The 25,032-nt window shown below is 52.5% G+C and overlaps 2 protein-coding genes across 4 annotated transcripts in view; both read left to right on the top strand.

The window, feature by feature from the left end:
- The first annotated feature begins 741 nt into the window (after positions 1 to 741).
- Positions 742 to 11,895, top strand: GRM2 (glutamate metabotropic receptor 2). Its single transcript, XM_057555091.1, has 6 exons — positions 742 to 798; positions 2,503 to 3,085; positions 5,550 to 6,387; positions 7,902 to 8,977; positions 10,986 to 11,166; positions 11,423 to 11,895. Exons 2-6 carry the CDS (start codon positions 2,636 to 2,638, stop codon positions 11,494 to 11,496), a joined length of 2,619 nt encoding a protein of 872 aa, XP_057411074.1. The 5' UTR covers positions 742 to 798; positions 2,503 to 2,635; the 3' UTR covers positions 11,497 to 11,895.
- Positions 11,896 to 19,711: 7,816 nt separating this feature from the next.
- Positions 19,712 to 25,032, top strand: part of LOC103005338 (IQ domain-containing protein F2-like) — a 105,584-nt gene continuing 100,263 nt past the window's right edge. For all 3 annotated transcript variants that reach the window (XR_009009618.1, XR_009009619.1, XM_057555716.1), the window contains exon 1: positions 19,712 to 19,997. The gene's annotated coding sequence lies outside the window, so the exon portion shown is untranslated. The remainder of the gene's footprint in view (positions 19,998 to 25,032) is intronic.

Genomic DNA, 25,032 nt, shown 5'->3' with positions numbered 1-25,032 from the left:
GGGGGGAGGTCAGGGCTGGATGTGTGGGGGGTGTAGTGGCTTTAAAGGTCATCTGCAGGAAGGAGGAGAATGTCCCATCCTCCTCTGATCCTTCTCCCTCCCCCCCACTCCATCTCTTCCTTCTAGTGACTCAGGCCCCAGCTCGCACTTGGGGCTGAAGACACGTTCCCCCACCCCAGGCCTGGCATGTGGATGGAACTGCAGTTCATGGATAGGGAGAATCAGTGTGAGGACAGGGATGCAGCAAGCTAAGCGCTCCACCTATCTCCTACGTGCCCCTTTACCTATCTCCCAGTGGACCCCACTACCCTAGGGCCAGCCCTCCCGCTCTCGTAGATGGGAACCCATAGCACTGTGCGCACCTCCCGGGGCTCAGTGACCTTCCCAGCCCAGTGCCTCATGCCCGCTGCTCTCTGGGATGCAGTCTGACTTGGGGCGGAGGGGGCCAAGAGACACCTGCTCCAGCACAGGGCGGGAGAGCCCGAGGATTCAGCACCACGCGGCGGACAGCGCCGAGCCGGTGCGCCTGAAGAGGGGAGCGTTGGAGGAGTCTGGAGGGAGGCGGAGGCCCGGTTGGGCGCGGGAGATCGGGAATGGGGAGGAATGGAGGAGGGGCTGAGGGCGGGCCGGGGCCAGGGGCGGGGCGGGCCGCGATTGAAAGCTGCAGGTTGAGCGGGCGGGCAGAGAGCGCAGAGCTGCCGAGCCAGCCAGCGAGCGAGCGAGCGCGCTAGCGGGAGCTGGAACCCCGCGCCCCCGGCTCCTCTCCGTTTTTCTCCGCACCAGAGCCGGGCGCGCAAGGTAGGGTAAGCCTGGTGGTGCCGCGGCCGCCACCGACCTTATCGATCCTGACCCCACGTCCTGGGGTCCCACGGGCCCTCGAGTTCTGGGGCTCCTGGGGCTGCGACTGGCCAGGGCGTCCAGACAACGCTTGCCAGGAGCTCCGGGAAGCGGGAAGACAGCCCTAGGCGTCCCGCCTTTCCTCCCCAAAGAACGCACGCCCTGCATCTCGATCCCTCGTTCTTCCTGCTTCTCCGTCCTTTGGTCAGTCTTTCTGTCTGTGCCTCTGTCTTTGTCTCAGCCTCTCAGGCTCCATGGCTCCCTCCCTGAATTTTGTGGCCCAGGCCCCCAGGTTGCCCCCTTCTAGGGTTCTCTCTCCCTTCAGGGTTCTGTCCCTTGTTGGAGCTTTGGTCCCAGCCACCCCTGTGGGAGTATCGTGGTCTTGACCAGTTTGGGCCTCAGCCCCCATCTGGGTCCGTGTCCCCATCTGTGTTGGTCTTCATGCTTACCTCTCTCTCCTGTTTGCCTGCTTGAGCTGCTTCTTTCTGGGTATGCACAGGATCGCAGTTCTTCTGTCCTAGCCCCAATGGCAGATTAACCCTGGGGAGCTGAGGGGGCAAAGTGAAGAGCCCCAGTCTCTGTGGCCAGGATATAGGGTCCTTCAACTAGTACTGCCCTTCTTCAGGCTCAGTTTCCCTCTGCTAGCCTTCCCAAGCCTGTGTGATTGTGAGAGCCTGTGTGGGATGGGTGTCTGGGAGGGCAGCTGGGGCACAAATATAGGGTGCAGAGTGGAAGAGGGAGGCAGGGTCTCTGAGGGCCAGGGCCAGGATGGACAGGGCCCTGAGACCAAGGATGGGGAGACTGGAGATGGTGACTTTCTCTGCTTGGTTCTGAGCTGAAGAGAAAACGAAAGCAAAAAGTCCCAAACGGCAGTCTACACAGTGCTAGGGTGTCCAAAATCTCACCTTGAGCCCTGTTTTGAGATTTTGACCAGATGGACTGCCCCACCCCCACCCCTGACACACACATACACTCACATCTACTTTCCCTGTTGACTTCAGGACCTGTGGTCACTTCGGTGTCCCTCCCTAGGGCCAGCCTCTCTACCTTGCTATCTAACTTCCAAAGCCTAGAGTCTATTACTTCCCCAGTCAGGGGGCGTTGGGGATGGCTTTTTAAGAACAAGAGGCTGGGAACCTTGGGTGCTCACCTGGGCTTCAGTTTCCCTAGAGGTTGGAGACTAACTACCCTTTAGAGACTCTTCCTTCCCTCTTCCCTGGTGGGTTCTCAGCCAGCAATGGCTCCTCTCTGGAAATCCAAGGCTCAGGATAGGGACTGGACTCCCAAGTTTGTAACTGTGACCTTCTGCTGCAAAGCTGTTGACTTTGGAGTCCCGGGAGGTTTGTGCAGGGTGTTGGACATTCTTCTGGGTCTTCTGTTTTCTGTTTGAGCCTCTACTCTCTGTAATCCTCCATCTCTGCTAAATTTGGGATGAGCACAGAGCCCATCTCCAGCCCCAGATCTGGGCAGGGCTGAGAGACAGGCCAAAGGAGTGTCCCAGGAGTTTCTCATCCTAGTTAGGGGCACCACCTCTCCCTGGCTCCTCAGTCCCTGGGAAAGGAGTTTGCGGGAGGCAGAGTCAGAAGGGGTAGCCACTCTCAGGTTCCACTGTTCCCTACCTGTTTGTCTGTCTGTCTGTCTGTCTCTCTCTCTCTCTCTCTGCAGGAGCTGGGTCCCTCCTCATCCTTTTCCTGTCTGTCCTTTCCTGGTCTATTTACACCTCTCTTTGCCTTTGCTGCTTCTGCCCTCACCCCCTGGAGGCCCAGGTCTGCTGGACCCATCCATCCCCTTTGGGGCCATGGGATCACTGCTTGGGTTCCTGGCTCTGCTGCTGCTGTGGGGCGCTGTGGCTGAGGGCCCAGCCAAGAAGGTGCTGACCCTGGAGGGGGACCTGATTCTGGGTGGGCTGTTTCCGGTACACCAGAAGGGCGGCCCAGCAGAGGAGTGTGGTCCTGTCAATGAACATCGTGGCATCCAGCGCCTGGAGGCCATGCTTTTTGCACTGGATCGTATCAACCATGACCCGAGCCTGCTGCCGGGCGTGCGCCTGGGTGCGCACATACTCGACAGTTGCTCCAAGGACACACATGCCCTGGAGCAGGCACTTGACTTCGTGCGTGCATCACTCAGCCATGGTGCCGATGGCTCACGCCACGTTTGCCCCGATGGTTCTTATGCCACCCATGGTGATGCTCCCACTGCCATCACTGGTGTCATTGGCGGCTCCTACAGCGATGTCTCCATCCAGGTACATGGGGGCTGTTTAAATGGGGGCTGGGGAGGGAGGCCAGAGGTGGGGACCTGGAATTCCTGCTGAGCAGGGGCTCTGGGCTACCATGCATTAGAAGAGGGACTAGAAGCTTCCTTTGAGTAGCTTTTTACAGAAGACTAAGAAAGTGCCCCTGCGGCAAAATGGGAGTAGAATTTTAGAGACTGTGCAAGGAAAGCATCCCACTTCCAACACATACACACACGCACACACACGTCTGATGTTATACAGCCCTAAGAAACTTAATAGGCGTTTTGTGTCAGAACTCTAGTTTTGAATCCTGGCTCTCCCACTTACTGTGTGACTCTGGACATTATTTCTCTCTTCTGTGCCTCAGTTTCATCCTTATAAAATGGGACTCATAATACTTACCACTCTTAGGGGTGTGGTGGAAATTTAATGAGGTAATACATGCAAAGCATGAATCGGGGCCTGGCAGATCGTAATGGCATAATCAACATTAGCTGCTATTGTTATTAAGCCATTTCATAGATGAGGAAACTGAGGCTTGGAGAGAGGCAAGACACAAGTCCAGGTGCTCACAAAGTGGAGACGTGAACCTAGGGCTCTCAGCCAAGGACTTCCGGGACTGTCAGATCATCTCTCTTTGGATTGGAAAGGGGTGGAAGATAGAAGCCAAGAGCAAACCAGAGAAGAGAAACAGGGGTTGGGGGCCCAGAAGGAAGAGAAGCAGGATGTGTGTGGAGGTGAGGAGGAGGGTACCCAAGGGTCTTCAGTGGGTGTAGGATTTGAAGGGGTGGGAAGGGGAGGGAACCAGGTCCTCCCTCCTCCTGTTCTCCCACAAGGGGTCAGCAGAGGGTACTGGCTCAGCTAATGTCCCTTGCCACACCTGGCTGCTTTAGCCCAGGTGGGATCCTCCCTGTCCCTGACTGGGTTCCTCCTCTTGCTTGGACCCTTACCATCCTGGTGCCTGACATAGGCTGCTGGAAGGTGAGGCCAGAGCTGGGACTGGGGTTGGGAGTTGCAAGGAGGGCCTTGTCTGGGGCCTCAGCTTCCTTTAGGAGGCCAGCAGAGGGCATTGCCATCAGAAGCAGGGCCAGGACCCCTGACCTGGAAGGCTTGTTTAGGAGAAAGGAAGCAGGAGTCTAAACCATGAAGGCAGCTTCTGTCCTGGGGTTGGGGAGGCCTGCTCATACCCCTATTGCAGGGAATGAATTACCGGTCCTGCTAGTCCCAGCTACTGGAAGTGGCCAGCAGTAGCTTGGACAGGTGTGGCTGTACCAGCACCTACATCTGCAGCCCTGGGGTGGGGGCAAGGATGGGTAGGCAGCCTCCCACCTGCTGATGTCTGCAGGGGCCTCTGGGGTGCTTTCCCAGCACCCGCTCTTCACAATTCTCTTCAGGGCCCCATGTATTCATCTCCAGGAGCCCAATTACCTCTCTCCAACCCCAAGTTGCCTGCCTCCTGCAGCAGGGCCCACACCTCAACATCAGTCTGCTTTTTCCTTGTCTGGGTCAAAGCAGAGCTCAGTCCTTTATCCATAGGCTGCACCTGCCTGTTAATGATTCCTCCATATTCTGGCCTCTTCTCTCTTGCCAAAACCCCTATCATCTTCCAGGCATTGTGGCTTCACATACATCATTTTTATCTGCTCATCAACCTTGTAAGGCAGGAATGAGAAACTGAGGCTCAGGGAGGTTTGCTAACTTGCCCAGGGGCACAGAGTTAGAAAGTACAGGGAAGGCATTGACACTGTCAGAGTAAAAACCTGTGTCCCACTTGCAAATACAGGACCTAACTCCCGCTTGTGGAACCTGGGCCATGCCCTGCTCTCACCTACCCACCATCCCACCTGGTCCTTGGCTGGACCCCACTCTTAGGGGCAGGTCCCAGGGATCTGGGGGTGGGAGATCGGCTGCCAGGCAGGCAGTGGTAGGCAGGAAGCCTTGTTTATTTCTGGCTCAGGCATCCAGTGGAGACCAACTCTTGGGCTCTCAGGGCTATGAAGCCCTCAAATCTGGGTCTTCCTGGGGGAGTCTTTTCCTTCTTTCTCCATCATCCCATCAGAATTGACTCCGGGGTAGAGAGCTTAAGAGCCCTGAGCATCCCACTTGCCATCTAGGGACTCCTTTTCCCTGTGCAGCCAGTGGCCAACCTCTCTCCACCCAGGACTTGGGCCTTCCCTTAGCTCTCTCTTTTTGTTACTGCCATGAGTCTGAAGGGAAACAGCAAAGGGGTTCAGGTGTGGCTCAGGACCCTGGTGCCTTGGCCCTGGGTCTTTCTCAGCCCTTGGGAAGGGATAGAAAACTCCCTGCCACCAGGGGGAAGACACATCAAGACAAGATATAGGTCTTTTGGGAGAGGGAGACCTCAGGGCCAACCACATGGGCACTTGTTCCCAAGGTCCGATAGCTGTGGGGGCACATCTGTCTCCAGCATTTGACTTGGTCTCTATCTTCGCCCTCTCTACCCCTCCCCCAGGTGGCCAACCTCCTGCGGCTATTTCAGATCCCTCAGATCAGCTATGCATCCACCAGTGCCAAGCTGAGTGACAAGTCCCGCTATGACTACTTTGCCCGCACGGTGCCCCCTGACTTCTTCCAAGCCAAAGCCATGGCTGAGATTCTCCGCTTCTTCAACTGGACCTACGTGTCCACTGTGGCATCCGAGGGCGACTATGGCGAGACAGGCATCGAAGCCTTTGAGCTAGAGGCCCGTGCCCGCAACATCTGCGTGGCCACCTCGGAGAAGGTGGGCCGTGCTATGAGCCGCGCAGCCTTCGAGGGCGTGGTGCGAGCCCTGCTGCAGAAACCCAGTGCCCGCGTGGCTGTCCTGTTCACCCGTTCCGAGGACGCCCGCGAGCTCCTCGCTGCCACCCAGCGTCTCAATGCCAGCTTCACCTGGGTGGCCAGCGATGGCTGGGGGGCCCTGGAGAGCGTGGTGGCAGGTAGCGAGGGCGCTGCTGAAGGTGCCATCACCATAGAGCTGGCTTCCTACCCCATCAGCGACTTTGCCTCCTACTTCCGGAGCCTGGACCCGTGGAATAACAGCCGGAACCCCTGGTTCCGTGAGTTCTGGGAGCAGAGGTTCCGCTGCAGCTTCCGGCAGAGAGACTGTGCAGCCCACTCCCTGCAGGCTGTGCCCTTTGAGCAAGAGTCCAAGATCATGTTTGTGGTCAATGCGGTGTATGCCATGGCCCACGCACTGCACAACATGCATCGTGCCCTCTGCCCCAACACCACCCGCCTCTGTGATGCAATGCGGCCTGTCAACGGGCGCCGCCTCTACAAAGACTTCGTGCTCAACGTCAAGTTCGATGGTAATGGTGCTGGCCAGTGTCCACCAGGCAGCTTGCCCTCGGAGGGTGAAAGGGAACAGGCCCTCATGTTCTAGTACATGGCTAAGAAAACATAGCCCATAGCAAATAAGGGCATTACCCAAGGGGCTGGTGTCAGAGCCAGGACAAGGACAGCTAGGCAGAGAGGACTCCAACAGGAGCCAGGACTAAGGTTCCACTTTCTGAGTTCCTTCCAGAGAGTAGACGTCTGGCCTGGTCCTTCACTGTGAGGATCTCTGGTTCCTGCTTGGGCCTTGCCCTTTATCTCCTGTCTCTTTATCATGCAGAGAGTAGGGATCAGGAGACCTCAAGCCTATTGTCAGGCAGCAAAATATCAGTGAGAGTCAGAAGAAAAGTGCATCAGTATGACACTCTATTTTCCAGGAAAATTTCTCTCCCTAATCTTGGTTTTCCACTCAAGGTGGCCACAGTCTCTTCAAACCAAAAGTTATTTTAATAGAAGTTCCAGCTTCAAGAAAAATAAATGCCTCAGAATCATCGTTGTGCTTCAGGAAGAAACACTGTGGGAACAGTGAGAGAGGGTGCCAGGGCTGACAAAGCTTGGAGTACTGGACCAGGATCAAGAGGAATAGTAATTCCAATAAGACTGACATTCAGGGTTGGGAGAATCAGAGTGGGGGTTAGTGTTGCATTTGGGTCTGATTGGGTTGACATTAGAACAAGGCTAAATTTAGCCCGCTGGGCTAAGTGGAATTTACGGTAGGGCTCAAGTTGGATTTTGAGGACTTTTTTGGGTAGAAAGGGTAGGGGCTGTGGGGGACCTGCATTCAACACCAGGCTGCACCATTCACCACGGGGCCTTAAGTACATGATCTGCTAACTTGAACACCATTTCTCACTGGGACCTGGGATGACAGGGGTACCTGCCTTCTGAGCCTGGCTGAGAGATGTGAGGTTCACAGGGGAAGGGGGATGGGGAGTAGAGTGATTTGTGAGCTGCCTGCCAAGCATATTATGGTGAACATTGGTGGTCCCAGGTGACCACTGAGGTTGGGATTCAGCTTGCACTGGGATCCGTGTTAGGATTGCCCAGGGCTGGAGCTGGGGATGTCATTGATGGGATTAAAAGTAGGACCAGGACTAGACCTAAGGTCGAGTTTAGCCTTAGGGGGTCTCCATGGTAGGTTTGGGGAAAGGGCTGTGGTGTGTGTTGGGATAAAGTTGGGGTCTGGGGTCTGGGTTGGAAGGTCTAAGGCTGGGTTTTGGGAGTCATGGTTGGGGATTGGTGTGGGCATTAGGTTTGTGGAGGTGCCTGGATTTTAAGGTTGGGGTTCTATTTGGGGCTTAGGGTTGGGGTTTGTTGTAGCCTCTCATTTAGAAAAATGGCTGGGGTTAGGCTGGCTTTAGTGCTGGGATGAGGATCAGAAGGATGAGGACTGACCTAAGCTTTGGGGTTTGAGTTCTATGTTAGGGTTGAGGTCACATCAGGATGACCCACCAATCCAACCCTCTCTTCCTTCCCTCCCCGACCCCAGCCCCCTTCCGCCCAGCTGACACCCACAGTGAGGTCCGCTTCGACCGCTTTGGGGACGGTATTGGTCGCTACAATATCTTCACCTATCTGCGGGCAGGCAGTGGGCGCTATCGCTACCAGAAGGTGGGCTACTGGGCAGAAGGCCTGACCCTGGACACCAGCCTCATCCCATGGGCCTCCCTCTCAGCCGGGCCCCTGCCCGCCTCTCGCTGCAGTGAGCCCTGCCTCCAGAATGAGGTGAAAAGCATGCAGCCGGGGGAGGTCTGCTGCTGGCTCTGCATCCCCTGCCAGCCCTACGAGTACCGGCTGGATGAGTTCACCTGTGCTGACTGTGGCCTGGGCTACTGGCCCAATGCCAGCCTGACTGGCTGCTTTGAGCTGCCCCAGGAGTACATCCGCTGGGGCGATGCCTGGGCCGTGGGACCTGTCACCATTGCCTGCCTAGGCGCCCTGGTCACCCTCTTTGTACTGGGCGTCTTCGTGCGGCACAATGCCACCCCAGTGGTCAAGGCCTCTGGCCGGGAGCTCTGCTACATCCTGCTGGGTGGTGTCTTCCTCTGCTACTGCATGACCTTCGTCTTCATTGCCAAGCCGTCCACAGTGGTGTGCACCTTACGGCGCCTCGGTTTGGGCACTGCCTTCTCCATCTGCTACTCGGCCCTGCTCACCAAGACCAACCGCATTGCGCGCATCTTCGGTGGGGCCCGGGAGGGAGCCCAGCGGCCACGCTTCATCAGCCCTGCCTCGCAGGTGGCCATCTGTCTGGCCCTTATCTCGGGCCAGCTGCTCATCGTGGCTGCCTGGCTGGTGGTGGAGGCACCAGGCACGGGCAAGGAGACAGCCCCTGAGCGGCGGGAGGTAGTGACATTGCGCTGCAACCACCGCGATGCAAGCATGCTGGGCTCGCTGGCCTACAATGTGCTCCTCATTGCGCTCTGCACACTCTATGCCTTCAAGACCCGCAAGTGCCCTGAAAACTTCAATGAGGCCAAGTTCATCGGCTTCACCATGTACACCACCTGCATCATCTGGCTGGCCTTCCTGCCCATCTTCTATGTCACCTCCAGTGACTACCGGGTGAGCTACCTGCTCCAGGGTGGGCTGAGGCTGGGGGGGGTGGGGGGCAGGGTGGAGTGGGACACAGGACCTTCTATTTCCTGATATCTCATTTAATCTTCTGGTAACTCTGAGGCTCCAACAGGTTAAATCCTCACCCAGGAGCACACAGCTTGTGGTGGCCCAGTTAGGAGTGGACCCCAGGGGAAGGTGGGAAGGCTGAGTGGGGCCTGGGGAAATGGCCATGGAGGTGGAGGAATTAGAGCTGAGAAGAGATTTCAGGACTCAGATGTTATCTCCTAACCTGGGTGGAGGTGGAGGTGCCGAAATATGTCCAAATGAGCAGAGGCTCTACCCTGCTCCACTGAGGGCTTGGCTGCAGAAGGGCAGCCCTGGTCTCTGCTCTTGTGGAGCTCCGGGCTAGCAGGGTGATTGACCAAAGAGCTGCTGACTGGTTTAGGTTGACAAAAGGCCCCAGTGAGAATACAGAAGAGGGAGGTGTGTGTGTGGTGGTGGTGGTGGTGGTGGTGTGTGTATGAGTGTGTAGGAAGTCAGAGAGGGCTTTTTGGAAGACGGGTCCTTGAACTGGACTCTGCAGCACAGGCAGGTGGGAATAGGTAGGGTGGAGGAGGTGGGGAGGGCAGCCAATACGGAAGCTGATTGGAGCAGAGGGTCTGCATTGCCCTCCCCCTCACCTGGAGTTGAGGTGGCGGGGTGTACATGGTGGAAAGGTAGGCAGAGGTGAGAGTGAAGCAGGAATGGGAATGGCAGGGCTATTAAACCAGCAGCCCCAGAGGGTACAATGCTTTGATGCCCCTTGGAGCTGTGCAGTGTGGCATGGTGCCCCCAGAGCTGTGCGACTCTGGGGTTGAGAGATGAAACCAGGGAGGTCAGGAAAGGTGAAGCAAAGAGGGGGAGGAGATCTGGGGTGTAGGGTTCAGGAAGGTCAAAGCAGGTGAAAACTGTACCCCAGTTGGTGGCTTCCTAGCAAAATTCCAACTGGCACTGAGTGCTCCATGGGTCTCCTCAGCTTCAAGGGGCAATGGCTGCTTCAGATGGAGTGGTCAGGGCAGGCCTCCCCAAGGAGGTGACAGGTGAGCTGAGCTCTGAACAATCAGAGGATAATCTTGGGTAATCCTCACAACTCTGGAGTAAATTCTGTGGCTCTCCCCATTTTACAGATGAAGAAATGGAGACTCAGGGAGGTTCAATTCCTTGCCTAAGGTCGCTCAGCTTGGAAGTATAGAGCAGGGTCTGAGCTGACAATTTTAACAATTAAAGGAACAGGAAAATAGAGGCAAGAGCCCCTGCAAAAGCCCTTTCCCTCAGGACAGAAGTATGGTGGGCAGTGCCGGTGGCCAGGGACGGCTGGGCTTGGCTGCTCTTGCACCTGCTGGGCCACCAGCCTGGGCAGTGGAGGCCAGAGCTGGGGAGGGAATCTGCTCTGACTCAGCCTGCATTTGCATATGATTTGCATTTGCATGCCAATCATAGGTGGCTAAGGACTTACCTGGCATGTACACACACAGTACCCACACACACATACGCGCACACACGTATCCCTACACTCACACACGTGCACATACCAGCACACCTGGCAAACATCCACATCTTCCCACACATCCATATACATGCATCCTATACTTGCACACACAGCTGCACACTCTCACCACCCCCTACATACACACCCCCCGTACAGATATTCATGCCCTTACATGCATGCACTCCATACCTGCACCCCTACACACACCCGCACACACACACATGCCTGCACACGCACTCCCACATGCACCCTGCATGTTCACCCCCACAGCTAGAACTCTGGTCGTCCTGGAAGACAGTGCACTGGGGCTGATGCTGGGACTGTGCCCAACCTTCCTAAAAATTCTTTGGAGCTTGGCAGACGGACCAAGGTCCAGTGTTGGATGCTTACGGTCTCCCCTGCTCCTTACCCCACCTCCTGGGCAGGGTTCCTGGGTCCAGGCCCAGGCCTGTGGGATAGACTCATCCTTGACCTCTCCCGTTACAGGTGCAGACCACCACCATGTGCGTGTCGGTCAGCCTCAGCGGCTCTGTGGTGCTTGGCTGTCTCTTCGCGCCCAAGCTGCACATCATCCTGTTCCAGCCACAGAAGAACGTGGTTAGCCACCGCGCACCCACCAGCCGCTTCAGCAGTGCAGCTGCCAGAGCCAGCTCCAGCCTCGGCCAAGGTCAGCGTCCATCTATTTCTAAGACCCCTCTCCACCTGTGCCCCCTCTCCCCACCTTAGTTCCTCATCATGGGGGCAACTCCCTGGGTTGCTGAGATTCCTTGGCTGGGGGTAAAGTGCCCCCTAGATGAGGCTGGACAGGAGAGGGTGGGGGGAGGTGATGGTGAGCTGCTCTCCGCAGCCCTGCTTCCCCGCTGCCTGCCCTACTGTATAAGGGACCTTGGGACTGGCCCCAACCTCCAGCTTCCTTTCCCTAGGGTCTGGCTCGCAGTTTGTCCCCACTGTTTGCAACGGCCGCGAGGTGGTGGACTCAACAACATCATCGCTTTGAGGATCCCCACACTCCTGCCCCGACATGGCTGCTCCCCAGAAGCCGGTGCAGACCCGTGTCCAGGGCCAGGAGGAAGATGGCTGGAGCACTGCAATAATGCCAACCCCATGCCCACCCCCAACGCCACTTACCAACCTATTCACTCCAACCCTTCAGAGTCAGAAGTCAGGGTCCTTGGTCTGGGAGCCTCTATAACGACCACCAACTGCCCTTGCAGCTGTGTCCCCTCCTTGCCTGGCCCAGGACTTGGAAGGGAGCAAGCCAGGGTCCACTCTGCACTGGAACCGGCTGGCTGAGGACTGAAGGCCCCAATCCCCAATCAGCAAAGGTGCTTCCAGCCCTGCCCCTCCCTCCTTCTAGAACCTTTTAAATTTTTTATATAAGTTATTCTGGGATGGGGAGGGGGGTCAAAATGGGGGCTGTCGCTCCCCCTGCACAGTAGTTTGTCCTGTGGTTTATTTTGTATTATCTGTAAATAAAGTGTCTTTATTAAAAAAAAAATCACTCTTTGCCTCTGATCCAGGGAGGCCCCTCACCCCCACCACAGCCTCTCAACCTTCATTTTGCTAGTATTTGTTCACTCTGCTCTGTGCCTATGCTAGGAGGATCTGGTGGCCACAAGACAGACACAGTCCTGCCTGGTGGAGACACAGAAAATGAGTAAGCCATCCTTCCTTGAAAGGAGCTGCTACAGACAGGCCAAGGCACTACTGGGGTGAGGATGGGAGATTTAAATGGACACAAGCTCACCTGGCAGTCTGGGGGAGGACGTGGACGATGTGGGTGATGGAGCAGGCGAGGCAGCTGACTGTGACCTTGGGAACTGTGGGCTTTTCCATTGTCTGCCCTGCCTGGCACTTGGAGGAGCCTTTGGTCAGCTCAGAGCCAGGCTGAGCGTTTGGGGTGGAGGGAGCCAAGAGGAGGCACAGGCTGGAGCATCGCCTGTTCACGTGGCGCGAACAAAGCCAGGAAGAGGGCGTGAGGAGGGAGGAGGTGAGGTAGGGAGGGCAGTTGGAGAGACCATCTGCTGTCGGACCCGGTGAGAGGTGGGAGAAGGGGACCTTTTTCCCATCCCTGGAGGCGCTCGCCCCGCCGTGGGATTGTGGAGCCCGGCGCCCTCCAGCAGCCCCCGCGTTTGCAGTCTGGGACTCACCAGCAGAGGGCGCCGAGGCACAGGCTCGGACACGACTCAGCCAAGCAACCGCTGCCCTCCTGTGGCCTAGCGGGCAGTGGGCACCCAGCTACCACAGGAGCAGAGGAACCTGACTTTTTGGGCGAGGCCCCAGACTGCGGTATCTTAGAGGGACGAGGTCCTGCACTGGGAGACGGGCAGACCAGGGACATTTGTTTTTTGTTTTTTAAATTTATTTTTACTTTGGCAGCGCCGGGTCTTAGTTACGGCACGTGGGCTCTTCTTTGTGGCATGTGGGATCTTTTAGTTGCGGCATGCACGTGGGATCTAGTTCCCACCGAGCCCCCTGCATTGGAAGCGCGGAGTCTTACCCACTGGACCACCAGGGAAGTCCCGACATTTGTTATTTTTAAGTGAATTCATTTGCATCTATAGTCTGGTAAGGCTGTGGAAATTTGGGTTAACAATTTAAGAAATGAAAACAGAAAACTGAAAAAAGAAAATTGCAAGAGTGGCTTTTCCTCTCCAGCCAATATTTGGGGTGTAGGGATGCCAAATAAAATACAGAATGCCCAGTCAAGTTTGAATGTCATATGAACAATGGAAACCTTTTTGGTATAAGTATATCTCATGCGATGTTTGGGACATAGTTACACTAAACATTTTTATTGTTTATGTGACATTCCAATTTAACTGGGCAGCCTGTATTTTCATTTGCTCATTTTGGCAACACTACTGGGGTGTCTCTGCCCCAGATCCCTGCCCTGAATGACCCAGGCCTGGGTGCAGCCCCTAGTGACCAGGCATCAGGGCGCTGCGCCCCATGGGACCTGTGGTGCTGTTCCCTGCTTCCAGTGTGGCCTTTTCTGGGTCTTCATGCTAAACTGGATCCAAGGAACATTTGCCCACCCTCCCAGGCCCTGGGCAGGCCAAGACAGGGCTCTGCAACTGAGCAATTCTGCAACTCCTCTTGCAACTGAAAAGCAACCCTCCTTCGCATGGCTCAAGTGTATTTTCCTTAAAATGTAATAATAATAATAATAAGTTTTAAAAGGTAGTAATTAACATGGTTCACAGCTAAAAAGGTACAAAGTGTATTCAGTGAAGACTCTCCTTCTATCCCTGCCACCCATCCAAGGAGAGGGCCCAGAGGCCTGAGAGCTGGGGAGGAGAGCAGGAGGTGGGTGAAGACTTCCTAAAGGTCAGTCCTCAAGTCTGTGGACCACATCCCTTTCCCCCCTCCCTCGCCATCCCCACTCCCCGACAGTGTTGAAGGTGGAGAATCTCTTGTCCTTCACTCCTTAGCTCTCAGTCCTTATCACACATTACTAAGACCAAGCCCCCAGTTCTCCTCCCAATCCTGAGTGTTCTGGGTTTATGTCCCTGCTCTCTTCTCCAATGCCACATTCATGTCCACAAAGCCCTGAAAGGGATGGGGGCTCAGAGGTCCCTGCCCTTTCCGGATGTTACTGGAGAGTAGGTTCTTGTCTCATGGCAGAAAGAATTCGAAGACGAGACAGGGAGGTCAAGAAAGCAAAGCCAGGATTTACTTAAGCAACAGAACGCTCTGAGAGCGAGCAGGCTCAAGTGAGTAGCTGGGCTGAGCTTCTTTGGCAAGCCAGTTATGTGGGGTATAGAAATGAAGGAACGGAATATTCATTGGGGAGGATTCCCTGATTTTCATCCCAGCTCCACATTCCCGAGGGGAGGAGGGATTTTTGTCCTTTAGTCTTGATCAGAAGTGTCATGGTGTTGGTGCATGATGGGAACTTCTTATCTGCAAGGCTAATTTTATTGTAATGAGAGCATAATGAGCAAAATGTTACCTTCAGACTCCAGAGAGTCACGCCTTTTCCCACCTTTCTTTGTCTGGCTTCAGGACACTTATCACCCCAAATGTGTGGTTTCCTGTCAGTCCGGAAGTTCCTGCTTTTCTTTGTCTGCCCAAGGACCCCCACTGTTTACAAGATGTATGGTTTCCTGCCATTTGGCCTGTGTCCGCCTTTCTCTGTTCACATCTAGCTATCTACCTGCTCTAACATTCCCCCTTCAAGGAATCTGGACCCTTAAAGTCTTTCAAGGGGCAAAGGGTTGATGGTCCATCTCCTGTAACTGCTTCAAGCTGAGCATGGGTGTTGTCCCTACCTATGGGTCCAGGTCTCCTTGCTATCTGTCAGAGATAGGGGTTTGGGGGTTGTTTACAGTGGCGGATATGGAGAGTGGGGAGTAGGAGGCAGCATGCTTATCCAGTGGATGTTGATAGTCCTCATCTTCAAGTGGGATGGTTTGAAATCGCTGACGTATCATCATTTGAAGCTGGAGTTTTCTGAAGCTGTGGGATCTTTTCCCTTGGCACCTCAGGTTTTGATATAGCAGCTAACAGGGAGAAACTGGAGTATATCTGAGTGTATTCATTATATTAAACATTAGTCCGGAATATTGTCCAATCCCTCTGCTGGCCTTCTCTTGTGTATTGTTAACTATTATTATGCTTTTATTGTGAGTTTTAGATTTATTTATTCCAGTCACTAGGTTCTTCCACCAGATAGTGACGCTCCCCACATATTAGATATTGGCAGTCTGGTTGGTGTCTGTCACCTAACTGTGATTACTAAACATTAGAGTGTGATTGTAGTATGTTTCATTAAGCCATCGTAATTCTTGTCTCCAGATGCTAATACCAGTAAAACAGAGGCTAACTTTGTCTAAGAGCTGAAATACCTTCCCTCTGATTTGGAGGAGGGTGTCTGTTCCAGAGAGTTTGGCCTCCAACTGGTTCCTGCCCCAGTCCTTCCTTCCTTACTGCACTGGGTGATAAATGAGAACCCAAAATATCTTGCTGTTAGCCCCATCAAGTCCCTCAAGGAGGTAGGGAGTCCTAAAAGATGTAGGTCCTCTGGGGAGGTACAGCTGTGGGGGCAGATCCAACAGTCAGAAGAGTTAGTAACTTTAGCAATGGCATTCATGGTGTCGGATAGCGGATGTTTGTAAGCTGGAGCTGTGACTATGTGAATAACAAGGGACTTCCCTGGTGGTGCAGTGGATAAGACTCTGGGCTCCCAATGCAGGGGGCCCGGGTTTGATCCTGATCAGGGAACTAGATCCCACATGCATGCCGCAACTAAGAGTTCACATGCCACAACTAAGGAGCCCACCTGCCACAACTAAGACCCGGTGCAACCAAATAAATAAATATTAAAAAAAAAAAAGTGACGCTGGGTCTGTCAGACCTCATGGTTGGAAGTTGCTAGAAAGATGTGAGGGGATGTTTTTTTAAAAAAAAAAGGAGGACCATTAGGATGGGTGTGGTTAAAGGAGACATGACTTCATGAGAAGCAAAAGAGCAGAGATGCAGGGAGTTTACTGGAAAGGGAGAGTATTGACACCTGGAAGGGAAGCCATTAGCCTCCTTTAAGGTGATTTTTTAAAGGAGTGACAAACTTTGTTTTCCCTGGGATTCCCTGATTCGAGACCTGTGGATCTATAGGTTTTTTTGTTTGTTTTTAATTTGGGGGGAATATTTGGGGCTGGACTGTCCATAATGCATAATCCAGCCAAAAGTAGGCCTTGCTTTTGGTTTTCAGGGAGAGTAAGAGTTGCCCCCAAGGCTGAGAGAAAATCCCTTCCCAGTAAATGGACTGGGTTATTTAGGCATGAAAAGAAACTTGTAAGTTATACGGGTCTTTCCCTGGGTGCAAGTGAGAGGGGTGGTGAAATGCTTTAGCTTAGGCATTCCTTCTACCCCAACAATAGAGCAGGTTTCAAGGGCAAGGGGCCCAGTGTGAGAAGTCAGGACAGAATACGCGGCTCCCGTGTTCACTAGAAACTGGACAAGCTTACCTGCCACATCAGTGGTCACCCGCGGTTCCTCCCATGTGATGACTGTCTTCTAGGAAGCCTTGGGAGGTCCCAGATCCCATCAATCAACCACTGCCATGACTGGCATGGGGGAATTTCCTCACTCCCTTCAGAGCTGGGGGCATTCCCTTCTCCAGTGGCCCATCTTCTTACAGATTGGGCATGGCGTCTGGGTAGAGGTTGGGACCTGTTTCCTGGCCATTCCTTGCTCCAGTGTTTGGAGCTCCCACAGGTAAAACAGGCTCCCTTTCCTGGCAGGGGTCTTCTGAGAGTACTTTTGGGGTGACCAGGAGGTGGATTAGATCTTGTCATGACAACTGCCAAAAGCCTGGCTTGCCATTTCTTTTTTTTTTAAAGATGGATTTTTTTTTTAATTGTTACTTTTATTTATTTATGGCTGCGTTGGGTCTTCGTTGCTGCACGTGGGCTTTCTCTAGTTGTGGCGAGTGGGGGCTACTCTTCGTTGTGGTGCGCGGGCTTCTCATTGCGATGGCTTCTCTTTGTTGCAGAGCACGGGCTCTAGGCGTGCAGGCTTCAGTATTTGCGGCACGTGGGCTCAGTAGTTGTGGCACACGGGCTTAGTTGCTCCGTGGCATGTGGGATCTTCCCAGACCAGGACTCGAACCCGCGTTCCCTGCATTGGCAGAAGGATTCTTAACCACTCTGCCACCAGGGAATTCCCTGGCTTGCCATTTCTTAAGTCATGCTGTTCCTTCCTTTCTTCCTCTATTAAAGACACTGAAAACCCTGTATCAACAAGAAGGTTGAGAGGGGTTTGGGGCCCCATGGCAAGCTTTGAAGCTTCCGACGGATGTCAGGGGCTGATTGCCTAGTGAAGTGGGTTGCAAACACAATGTGTCCCTCAAAAGTGTTTGGGTCTACATTCGTATACTTTCTGAGGGCAACTGCCAATTGGGCCTGAAATAGGGCTGGATTTCCATCTTGGCCTTGGGTGATCTCTTTAACCTTATAGTTAACAGGTTTAATTATGCATCCCTTCAATGAGGCAAAGGCTCATGTGGCCCCCTCTAGTGATACCAAGCTGGCCTGGCTGATAGTCCCAATTGGGATCCATTAGGGGCACTGCTGTCATGCCCACAGGGTATTGATGAGGTTGGGCAACGTGTAATACATCAGCATATGTTTGATGCTGTGCCCAAATACAGGTCTTTTTCTCAGTGGTGCAGCAGTGGGAAAGAACAATATTTAGGTCCTTCCAGGTAAAGTCAGGGGAGAGAGTCAGTCCCTGGAATTCTTGGGTGAACCGGCTAGAGTCCTCCCAGAATCCACCCAAGGGAGCGCGGCACTGGTTGAGGTCAGACAAAGAAAAAGGAAGGTGGACTCTGGTAATTTCCTGAGGCCCACCTACTACTTCCTGAAGGGGGCAAAGAAGCTCTGGCTGTGCTTTTGGTACAGAAGGGTAAAGAGGCTTTTAGGTCGGGGGAGGGGCTGACGATGGTGAGTGTTGGGGCTAGGGTCTTCTTTTTTTTTTTTTAATTAATTTATTTATTTATTTTTGGCTGTGTTGGGTCTTCGTTTCTGTGCGAGGGCTTTCTCTAGTTGTGGCAAGCGGGGGCCACTCTTCATCGCGGTGCGCGGGCCTCTCACTATCGCGGCCTCTCTTGTTGCGGAACACAGGCTCCAGACGCGCAGGCTCAGTAGTTGTGGCTCACAGGCCTAGTTGCTCCACGGCATGTGGGATCCTCCCAGACCAGGGCTCGAACCCGTGTGCCCTGCATTGGCAGGCAGATTCTCAACCACTGCGCCACCAGGGAAGCCCCGGGGCTAGGGTCTTCTGCCTGGGGGCTTGGGTTCCTCCAGGAATGCCAATAGAGAGGGCTTTTGTGTAGCCTGAAGGGGTCCCAGCCAGCAAGGTTCCCTTACATAGGACTTGCATAGCTCCGGGTTTTCTCTTATGGTCATAAAAGCCTGAACATAAGGAACTTCTGTCCATCTTCCCTGCCTTCTGCAAAAGTGTCTAACTGTAGGATGGTATTATAGTTGAGGATTCCATTCTCTGACCAGGCCTGATGGTCCTCAAGTTTATGTTGGTGTCAGGCTGTTTTACAAAAGAAAACGAGATTTCTTCGTTTTAAAGAATATAGAGGGACTTCCCTGGTGGTCCAGTGGTTGAGAATCCGCCTTCCAATGTGGGGGATGTGGGTTTGATCCCTGGTTGGGCAACTAGGCCCGAGTGCTGCAACTACTGAGCCCATGTGCTCCGACTAGAGAGCCCACGAGCTCTGGTGCCAGAGCGCTGCAGCTGGAGAGAAGCCCGTGCGCGCTGGGAGAGATTATGCATGCTGCAGCAAGGATTCCGCCTGCTGCAACTAAGACCGGAGGCAGCCTAATTAATTAATTAACTAATTAATTTTAAAAAAGAAAGTAATGTTAATTTCAAAAAAAAATAATAAAATAAAAACGTTTGCATTTAAGCAATTGATGTTGTCTGATACCGATATCATCTTCAATATTTGTAATAATAATAAAAGAAATCTAGAGAAAACTTGTTCCATTGACTCAGAATGATCCCAAGGGGTTAGGCCTTGGGGATGGAGGAGATGTTTCCCATTGTTCCTTCAGGGAGAGAGTGCTCCTGTAACAGAGAGGAGCACTAGCGTTAGGAGGTCCTGTGGGGGCTCCCTAAGACAGGATTGGTTCCAGAGGTCCCCGTTCACCTAGTCCCCTGGACCCTAGCCAAAATAGGGGTTATCTCCTTCCCCATATGGCGGTCCTGCTGGCCCCAGCGTCCTGAGGCCGTGTCCTAACCTGGCGTCCATGGCACCCTGGATGAGCAACCTTCCTGAAGGCTTCTCTATAGCTTCTATGGCCAATGATTAATTCCTGTGTTCCAGGGTTTGCTCCCCTGGAACGGACATCCTCATAGTTCTAGGACGTATTTGGTCGGGGAACCACCCTTTCTCGAAAAGCGTGATAAGTTTCTGAAAACAGGCATTGGCTATTAAGGGAGGTGGTTTGTGAAAAAGCTTCTCTTTTCCCTTCCTTATTGTGGGCGGCGCCCCCATCGCCAGGCTGCCCTCCCTTCCCCGCCGCGGGCTCGCACCGGCAAGCGGCGGGGGGCGGGCGGCGGGCGGCGGGCGGGGCAGGGAGGGGATACCGCGGCGCCAGGCGGAGGCACCCTGTCTGCACTTAAGCAGACGGAGAGTCTCGGAGCCTCCCAATCCCGCAACCCTGGTGAGCCAATGGCACCAGCAGACGCGGGTTACCTCTGGGGCACGTACGCCGGGGGCGTGGCCCCAAGGGCAACGCAGCCCCGCCCGAGCTCCCTTGCCGTTAAGGCGAGGCGGGGGCGGACCCCCGCCAAGAGGCAGCTCACTGAGGCGGTGCGCAACTAATGATGGCGGCCTGGGCGCGGTCCCACCACCCTGGGCCCTGACTGAGGGGCGCGGGACGGCCCCCCCTCCCAACACGCAGACCGCTTGTGGCACGAGGGAACTCGCGAAGGGACCGCGGCAAGACCACAGCACGAAGTCTCTTACAGTCTATTTAAGTAAGGCTACATTTTATATTTCCACACGGTTGTAGCTGATGACTGTTAATTAAGTGGTGGATAAGCCAAACCCCTGAGGGCAAAGCTCCTGTAGTTGCGGTCTGTAGCTGCCTCTGAGAAGGGCTGGAAACTTTTCCTGACGTGCCCTGCGCAATGAGAAGTTCCAAGCGGGAGCGGCGAGGTTGGAAAATGTCTGGCAGAGTTCTTTTCCCCCATTTCCAGCGCAGTAAGGCGCGAAAGTAAGAGTGAGGTAGGGACGAAGAGAGGAGACAAGGATAGTGAGGCATAGATGCACCAGTAAATCTGTAAGGGAAGCCGGGGGTGGAGGTGGGGGCGGTGTTATCCTTTTAACTGTGCGCCTAAAACGTTGCGTGGAAGTTTCCTTGAGGTGGGTGGGCAGACCTATCGTCTCTCTAGTCCAGTCCACGACCCAGCCCTCCTCTGGAGGGAGATTTCTTGTGGTAAACTGCAGGTAGCCCTCAGCCTGTCTGGGTGGTCCTGGAGCTCCCTCTCAACAGGGGGTCCCTGGGCTTGGGCGCAGGTGGTTCCGGCCACTCTGCTCACTGATCCTCCTGGCGCGGCGCAGGGGATAGTGAGTCCTCTGCAGAGGCAGACCCTTGAGAGAATATCGCAACCCAAGAAGTTGGGATGTATTAAGCAAAGGTATTGGGGGCAAAAAATGGAGCTGAGGGGATGACACAGAGACGGGAAGAAGATTCAAGCTCGCCCACAGGGCGGAATCGTGTGGAGAGCCTTGCCCCAGAGCTCTATTCAGCCAGAGCGCTCTCTCTCCGTTCCTCCCGACCCACTGTGGCTGCTCTCACCTCCTTTCCTGGTGTGGGGGGTCCTGAGAGGTTGAGGGGTCGCTGAGGGTCTGAAAAGAATGTGCCCACCCCAGCCTCCTGCAGAAAAAGGGAAGGAGCCTACCATTGCCACCCCTGTGGGCCAGCGGGGCATCAGCAGTCTGGGGAAGAGGGACTGGAACTGGGGAAAGCAAGGGAAGGAGAGAGGTGGGGGGTTAAAGGGAAGTGAAAAGGGAGGGAGGAGGGAAATGGAGGAGACTTGGGGTGGGGGAGGGGGGAAGAGGAAGAGAGTAAAACAGAGAAGTTTTATACCTGAGGACTCTTGCCAAGATATCAGGGTTTGTTTGTTTTTAAGAAAAATCACTTTATTCTTTCTGTGAAAACAGTACATGTTCCCCATGAACAGTTTAAGCAGAAAAGTACAAAAAGAAAATAAATTACCTCTTGGACTTCCCTGCTGGCGCAGTGGTTAAGAATCTGCCTGCCAATGCAGGGGACACCGGTTCTATCCCTGGTCCTGGAAGATCCCACATGCCCCAGAGCAACTAAGCCCGTGCCATGCGCCACAACTACTGATCCCGCGTGCCACAACTACTGAAGCCCCCATGCCTAGAGCCTGTGCTCTGCAACAAGAGAAGCCACTGCAGTGAGAAGACCGCGCACCACAATGAAGAGTAGGCCTCGCTCACCACAACTAGAGAAAGCCCGCGCACAGCAATGAAGAGACAATGCAGCCAAAAAGAAATCAATAAATAACCTCAAGTTTCATCATTCAAATATAACCATCATTGACATTTCTGGTATAGCATCCTAGACATATTTCTATGCGTTTTTACAGAAAGAATGGGAGATAGAAATACTCTCATAAAAATGGGATCATGCCATATGTTTATTGTTTTTAGTTAAGATTTAATTTTACTTGATTCTAATTGAAGAAAATGAATATGAAGTGAAACTGAAGAAACAGAACTTCACATACATTTCTTCACCACTAAAGATATTTTTTCCCCCTGAAAGATCCCTGTACGTTTAAAAAAAGAGACAGTGACATTTAGAGGTAAACATTCCTTTAGTCTCAGGGAATGGGAGGAGAGTTTGACCTGTGGTCAACCTTCTTACAACATGAACAAGAGGAGGGTGAGCTGATGCTAGCTCTTCCTGAAGCACACTGCACCTGGTCTGGGGGTTGCTGACTAATGCGTCATTGATGCACTGCCAATGCACGGATGGGTGCGAGGCAGACACCCACAGGTGCTAGGGGGCTAGCGAGGTATTTCAGGGGAGGGAGCCCAGGCGCTGCAGCTTCTCTGTGGTGATGTGGTCTGCACTCATGTCGGTTCCCATTCCTCAGGGATGGTGGCTTGACAGACTGTGTCTGGGTCTCACAGGCCCTGGGACACTGGGCTCCCTGTTCTGGATCCTTTCTCCAAGCGAAATAACTTTGGTGCTGGGACAGCCTCTTGTGTCTCGTAAGTTTGATTCACAAAATGTAAAACTCACACTGGTGGTCTTGCAGCATTATGCTTCTTTTTATTAACCATATTTTCATTGTAGACCATATTGATTGATTAATTCCTTGTTGAGAAATTGAGAATGTTTCTCATTAATTAATTAGTATTTTTACACTGCATTAAAATGGTAATTAGAGCATTGATTAATAGTTTTACACTGTCCAATTTCATCAATTTAATCATGTTTAAATTCTGTTCTGTAACATTAATTTACTTAGTTACTTAATATTCATTCCATATCTAATGCATGCACAAGACACCACCAGTCCTTTTACGTCAGCTTTTTCATTCCTGAGCTTAAAGTTTTTTGGTTTTTTTTTTAAAGATTTATTTATTGATTGATTGATTGATTGATTGCTATGTTGGGTCTTCGTTTCTGTGCCAGGGCTTTCTCTAGTTGCGGCAAGCGGGGGCCGCTCTTCATCGTGGTGTGCGGGCCTCTCACCATCGCGGCCTCTCCCGTTGCGGAGCACAGGCTCCAGACGCGCAGGCTCAGTAGCTGTGGCTCACGGGCCCAGTTGCTCTGCGGCATGTGGGATCCTCCCAGACCAGGGCTCGAACCCGTGTCCCCTGCATTAGCAGGCAGATTCTCAACCACTGCGCCACCAGGGAAGCCCCTGAGCTTAAAGTTTTGATTTACTTTTTTTTGTTTGTTTGTTTGTTTTTTTTGCCTCCCTCCCTCCCGAAAGTTTTTTTTTTTTACATTTATTTTATTATTTATTTATTTATTTTGGCTGCACCGGGTCTTAGTTGCAGCATGCAGGATCTTTATTTATTTTTGGCTGCGTTGGGTCTTCGTTGCTGTGCGCGGGCTTTCTCTAGATGCAGCAAGCGGGGGCTACTGTTTGTTGCGGTGCACGGGCTTCTCACTGTGGTGGCTTCTCTTGTTGCAGAGCACAGGCTCTAGGCGTATGGGCTTCAGTAGTTACATCATGTGGGCTCAGTGGTTGTAGCATGTGGGCTCAGTAGTTGTGGTGCACGGGCTTAATTTCTCTGTGGCATGTGGGATCTTCCGGGACCAGGGCTTGAACCTGTGTCCCCTGCATTGGCAGGTGGATTCTTAACCACTGCATCACCAGGGAAGTCCTGTAAACGTTTTAATGATGGCCATTCTGACCGGTGTGAGGTGGTACCTCATTATAGTTTTGATTTGCATCTCTCTAATAATTAGTGATGTTGAGCATCTTTTCATGTGCCTACTGGTCATCTGTATGTCTTCTTTGGAGAAATGTCTATTAAGGTCTTCTGCCCATTTTTTGATTGGGTTGTTTATTTTTGTTGTTGTTGAGTTGTATGAGCTGTTTGTATATTTTGGAGATTAAGCCCTTGTCTGTCACATCATTTGCAAGTATTTTCTCCCATTCCATAGATTGTCTTTTCGATTTTTTTTTTATGGTTTCCTTTGCTGTGCAAAAGCTTGTAAGTTTGGTTAGGTCCCATTTGTTTATTTTTGTTTTTATTTCTATTGCCTTGGGAGACTGACCTAAGAAAACGTTGGTACGATTTACGTCAGAGAATGTTTTGCCTATGCTCTCTTCTAGGAGTTTTATGGTGTCATGTCTTATGTTTAAGTCTTTAAGCCATTTTGAGTTTATTTTTGTGCATGGTAGTACCACACTTTTTATTACTGTAGTTTTGTAGTAAATTTTGAAACCAGAAAATGTGAGCCTTCCAAATTTGTTCTTATTTTTTTAAAGATTGTTTTGGCTATTCAAGCTTCATTGCAATTCCATAATAATTTGAAGATCTGCTTTTTCATTTCTGTAAATAAGATTATTGGAATTTTGATAGGAATTGTATTGGATGTGTAGATCACTTTGTGGAGTACAATTGTCCCTTGGTATCTGCGGGTGATTGGTTCCAGGACCTCCCTTGTATACTAAAATCCACAGATGCTCAAGTCCCTTATATAAGATGGCAAAGTATAGTGGATATGTAGTGTATCCATGGATATATCCTCTGTATCCATGGATGTGGAAACTGTGGATAGGGAGGGCCAACTGTATCGCCATCTTAACAAAAATGATTAAGTCCTCAAATCCATGAACACAAGATGTTTTCCCATTTGTTTGGGTCTTCTATAATTTCTTTCAGCAATGTTTTGTAGTTTCCACGTACAAGTCTTTCACCTCCTTGAGTAAATTTATTCCTAGATGTATTATTCTTTTTGATAGTATTGTGAATTGTGGAATTGTTTTCTTAATTTCCTTTTCAGATTGTTCATTGCTGATGTACAATAACACAGCTGGTTTTTTTTTTTAAACAGTTTTTTAAATTTTTATTTATTTATGGCTGTGTTGGGTCTTAGTTTCTGTGCGAGGGCTTTCTCCAGTTGTGGCAAGCGGGGGCCACTCTTCATCGCGGTGCGTGGGCCTCTCACCATCGCGGCCTCTCTTGTTGCGGAGCACAGGCTACAGACGCGCAGGCTCAGTAATTGTGGCTCACGGGCCCAGTTGCTCCACGGCATGTGGGATCTTCCCAGACCAGGGCTCGAACCCGTGTCCCCTGCATTGGCAGGCAGATTCTCAACCACTGCACCACCAGGGAAGCCCCCACAGCTGGTTTTTGTGCATGGATTTGGTATCTACAACTTTGCTGAATTCATTTATTAGCTCTAATAGTTAAAAGAATTATTTGGGATGTTCCTTTTTTTGGCCACGCCACATGACATGCCAGATCTTAGTTCCCTGACCAGGGGTTGAACCCATGCCCCCTTCAGTG

The sequence above is a fragment of the Balaenoptera acutorostrata genome, chromosome 10 (assembly GCF_949987535.1).
Source record: "Balaenoptera acutorostrata chromosome 10, mBalAcu1.1, whole genome shotgun sequence".
In the NCBI taxonomy this organism is placed as follows: Eukaryota; Metazoa; Chordata; class Mammalia; order Artiodactyla; family Balaenopteridae; genus Balaenoptera; species Balaenoptera acutorostrata.
Note: the sequence above shows the minus strand (reverse complement) of the source record. Positions and strands in the feature narration are given on the sequence as shown.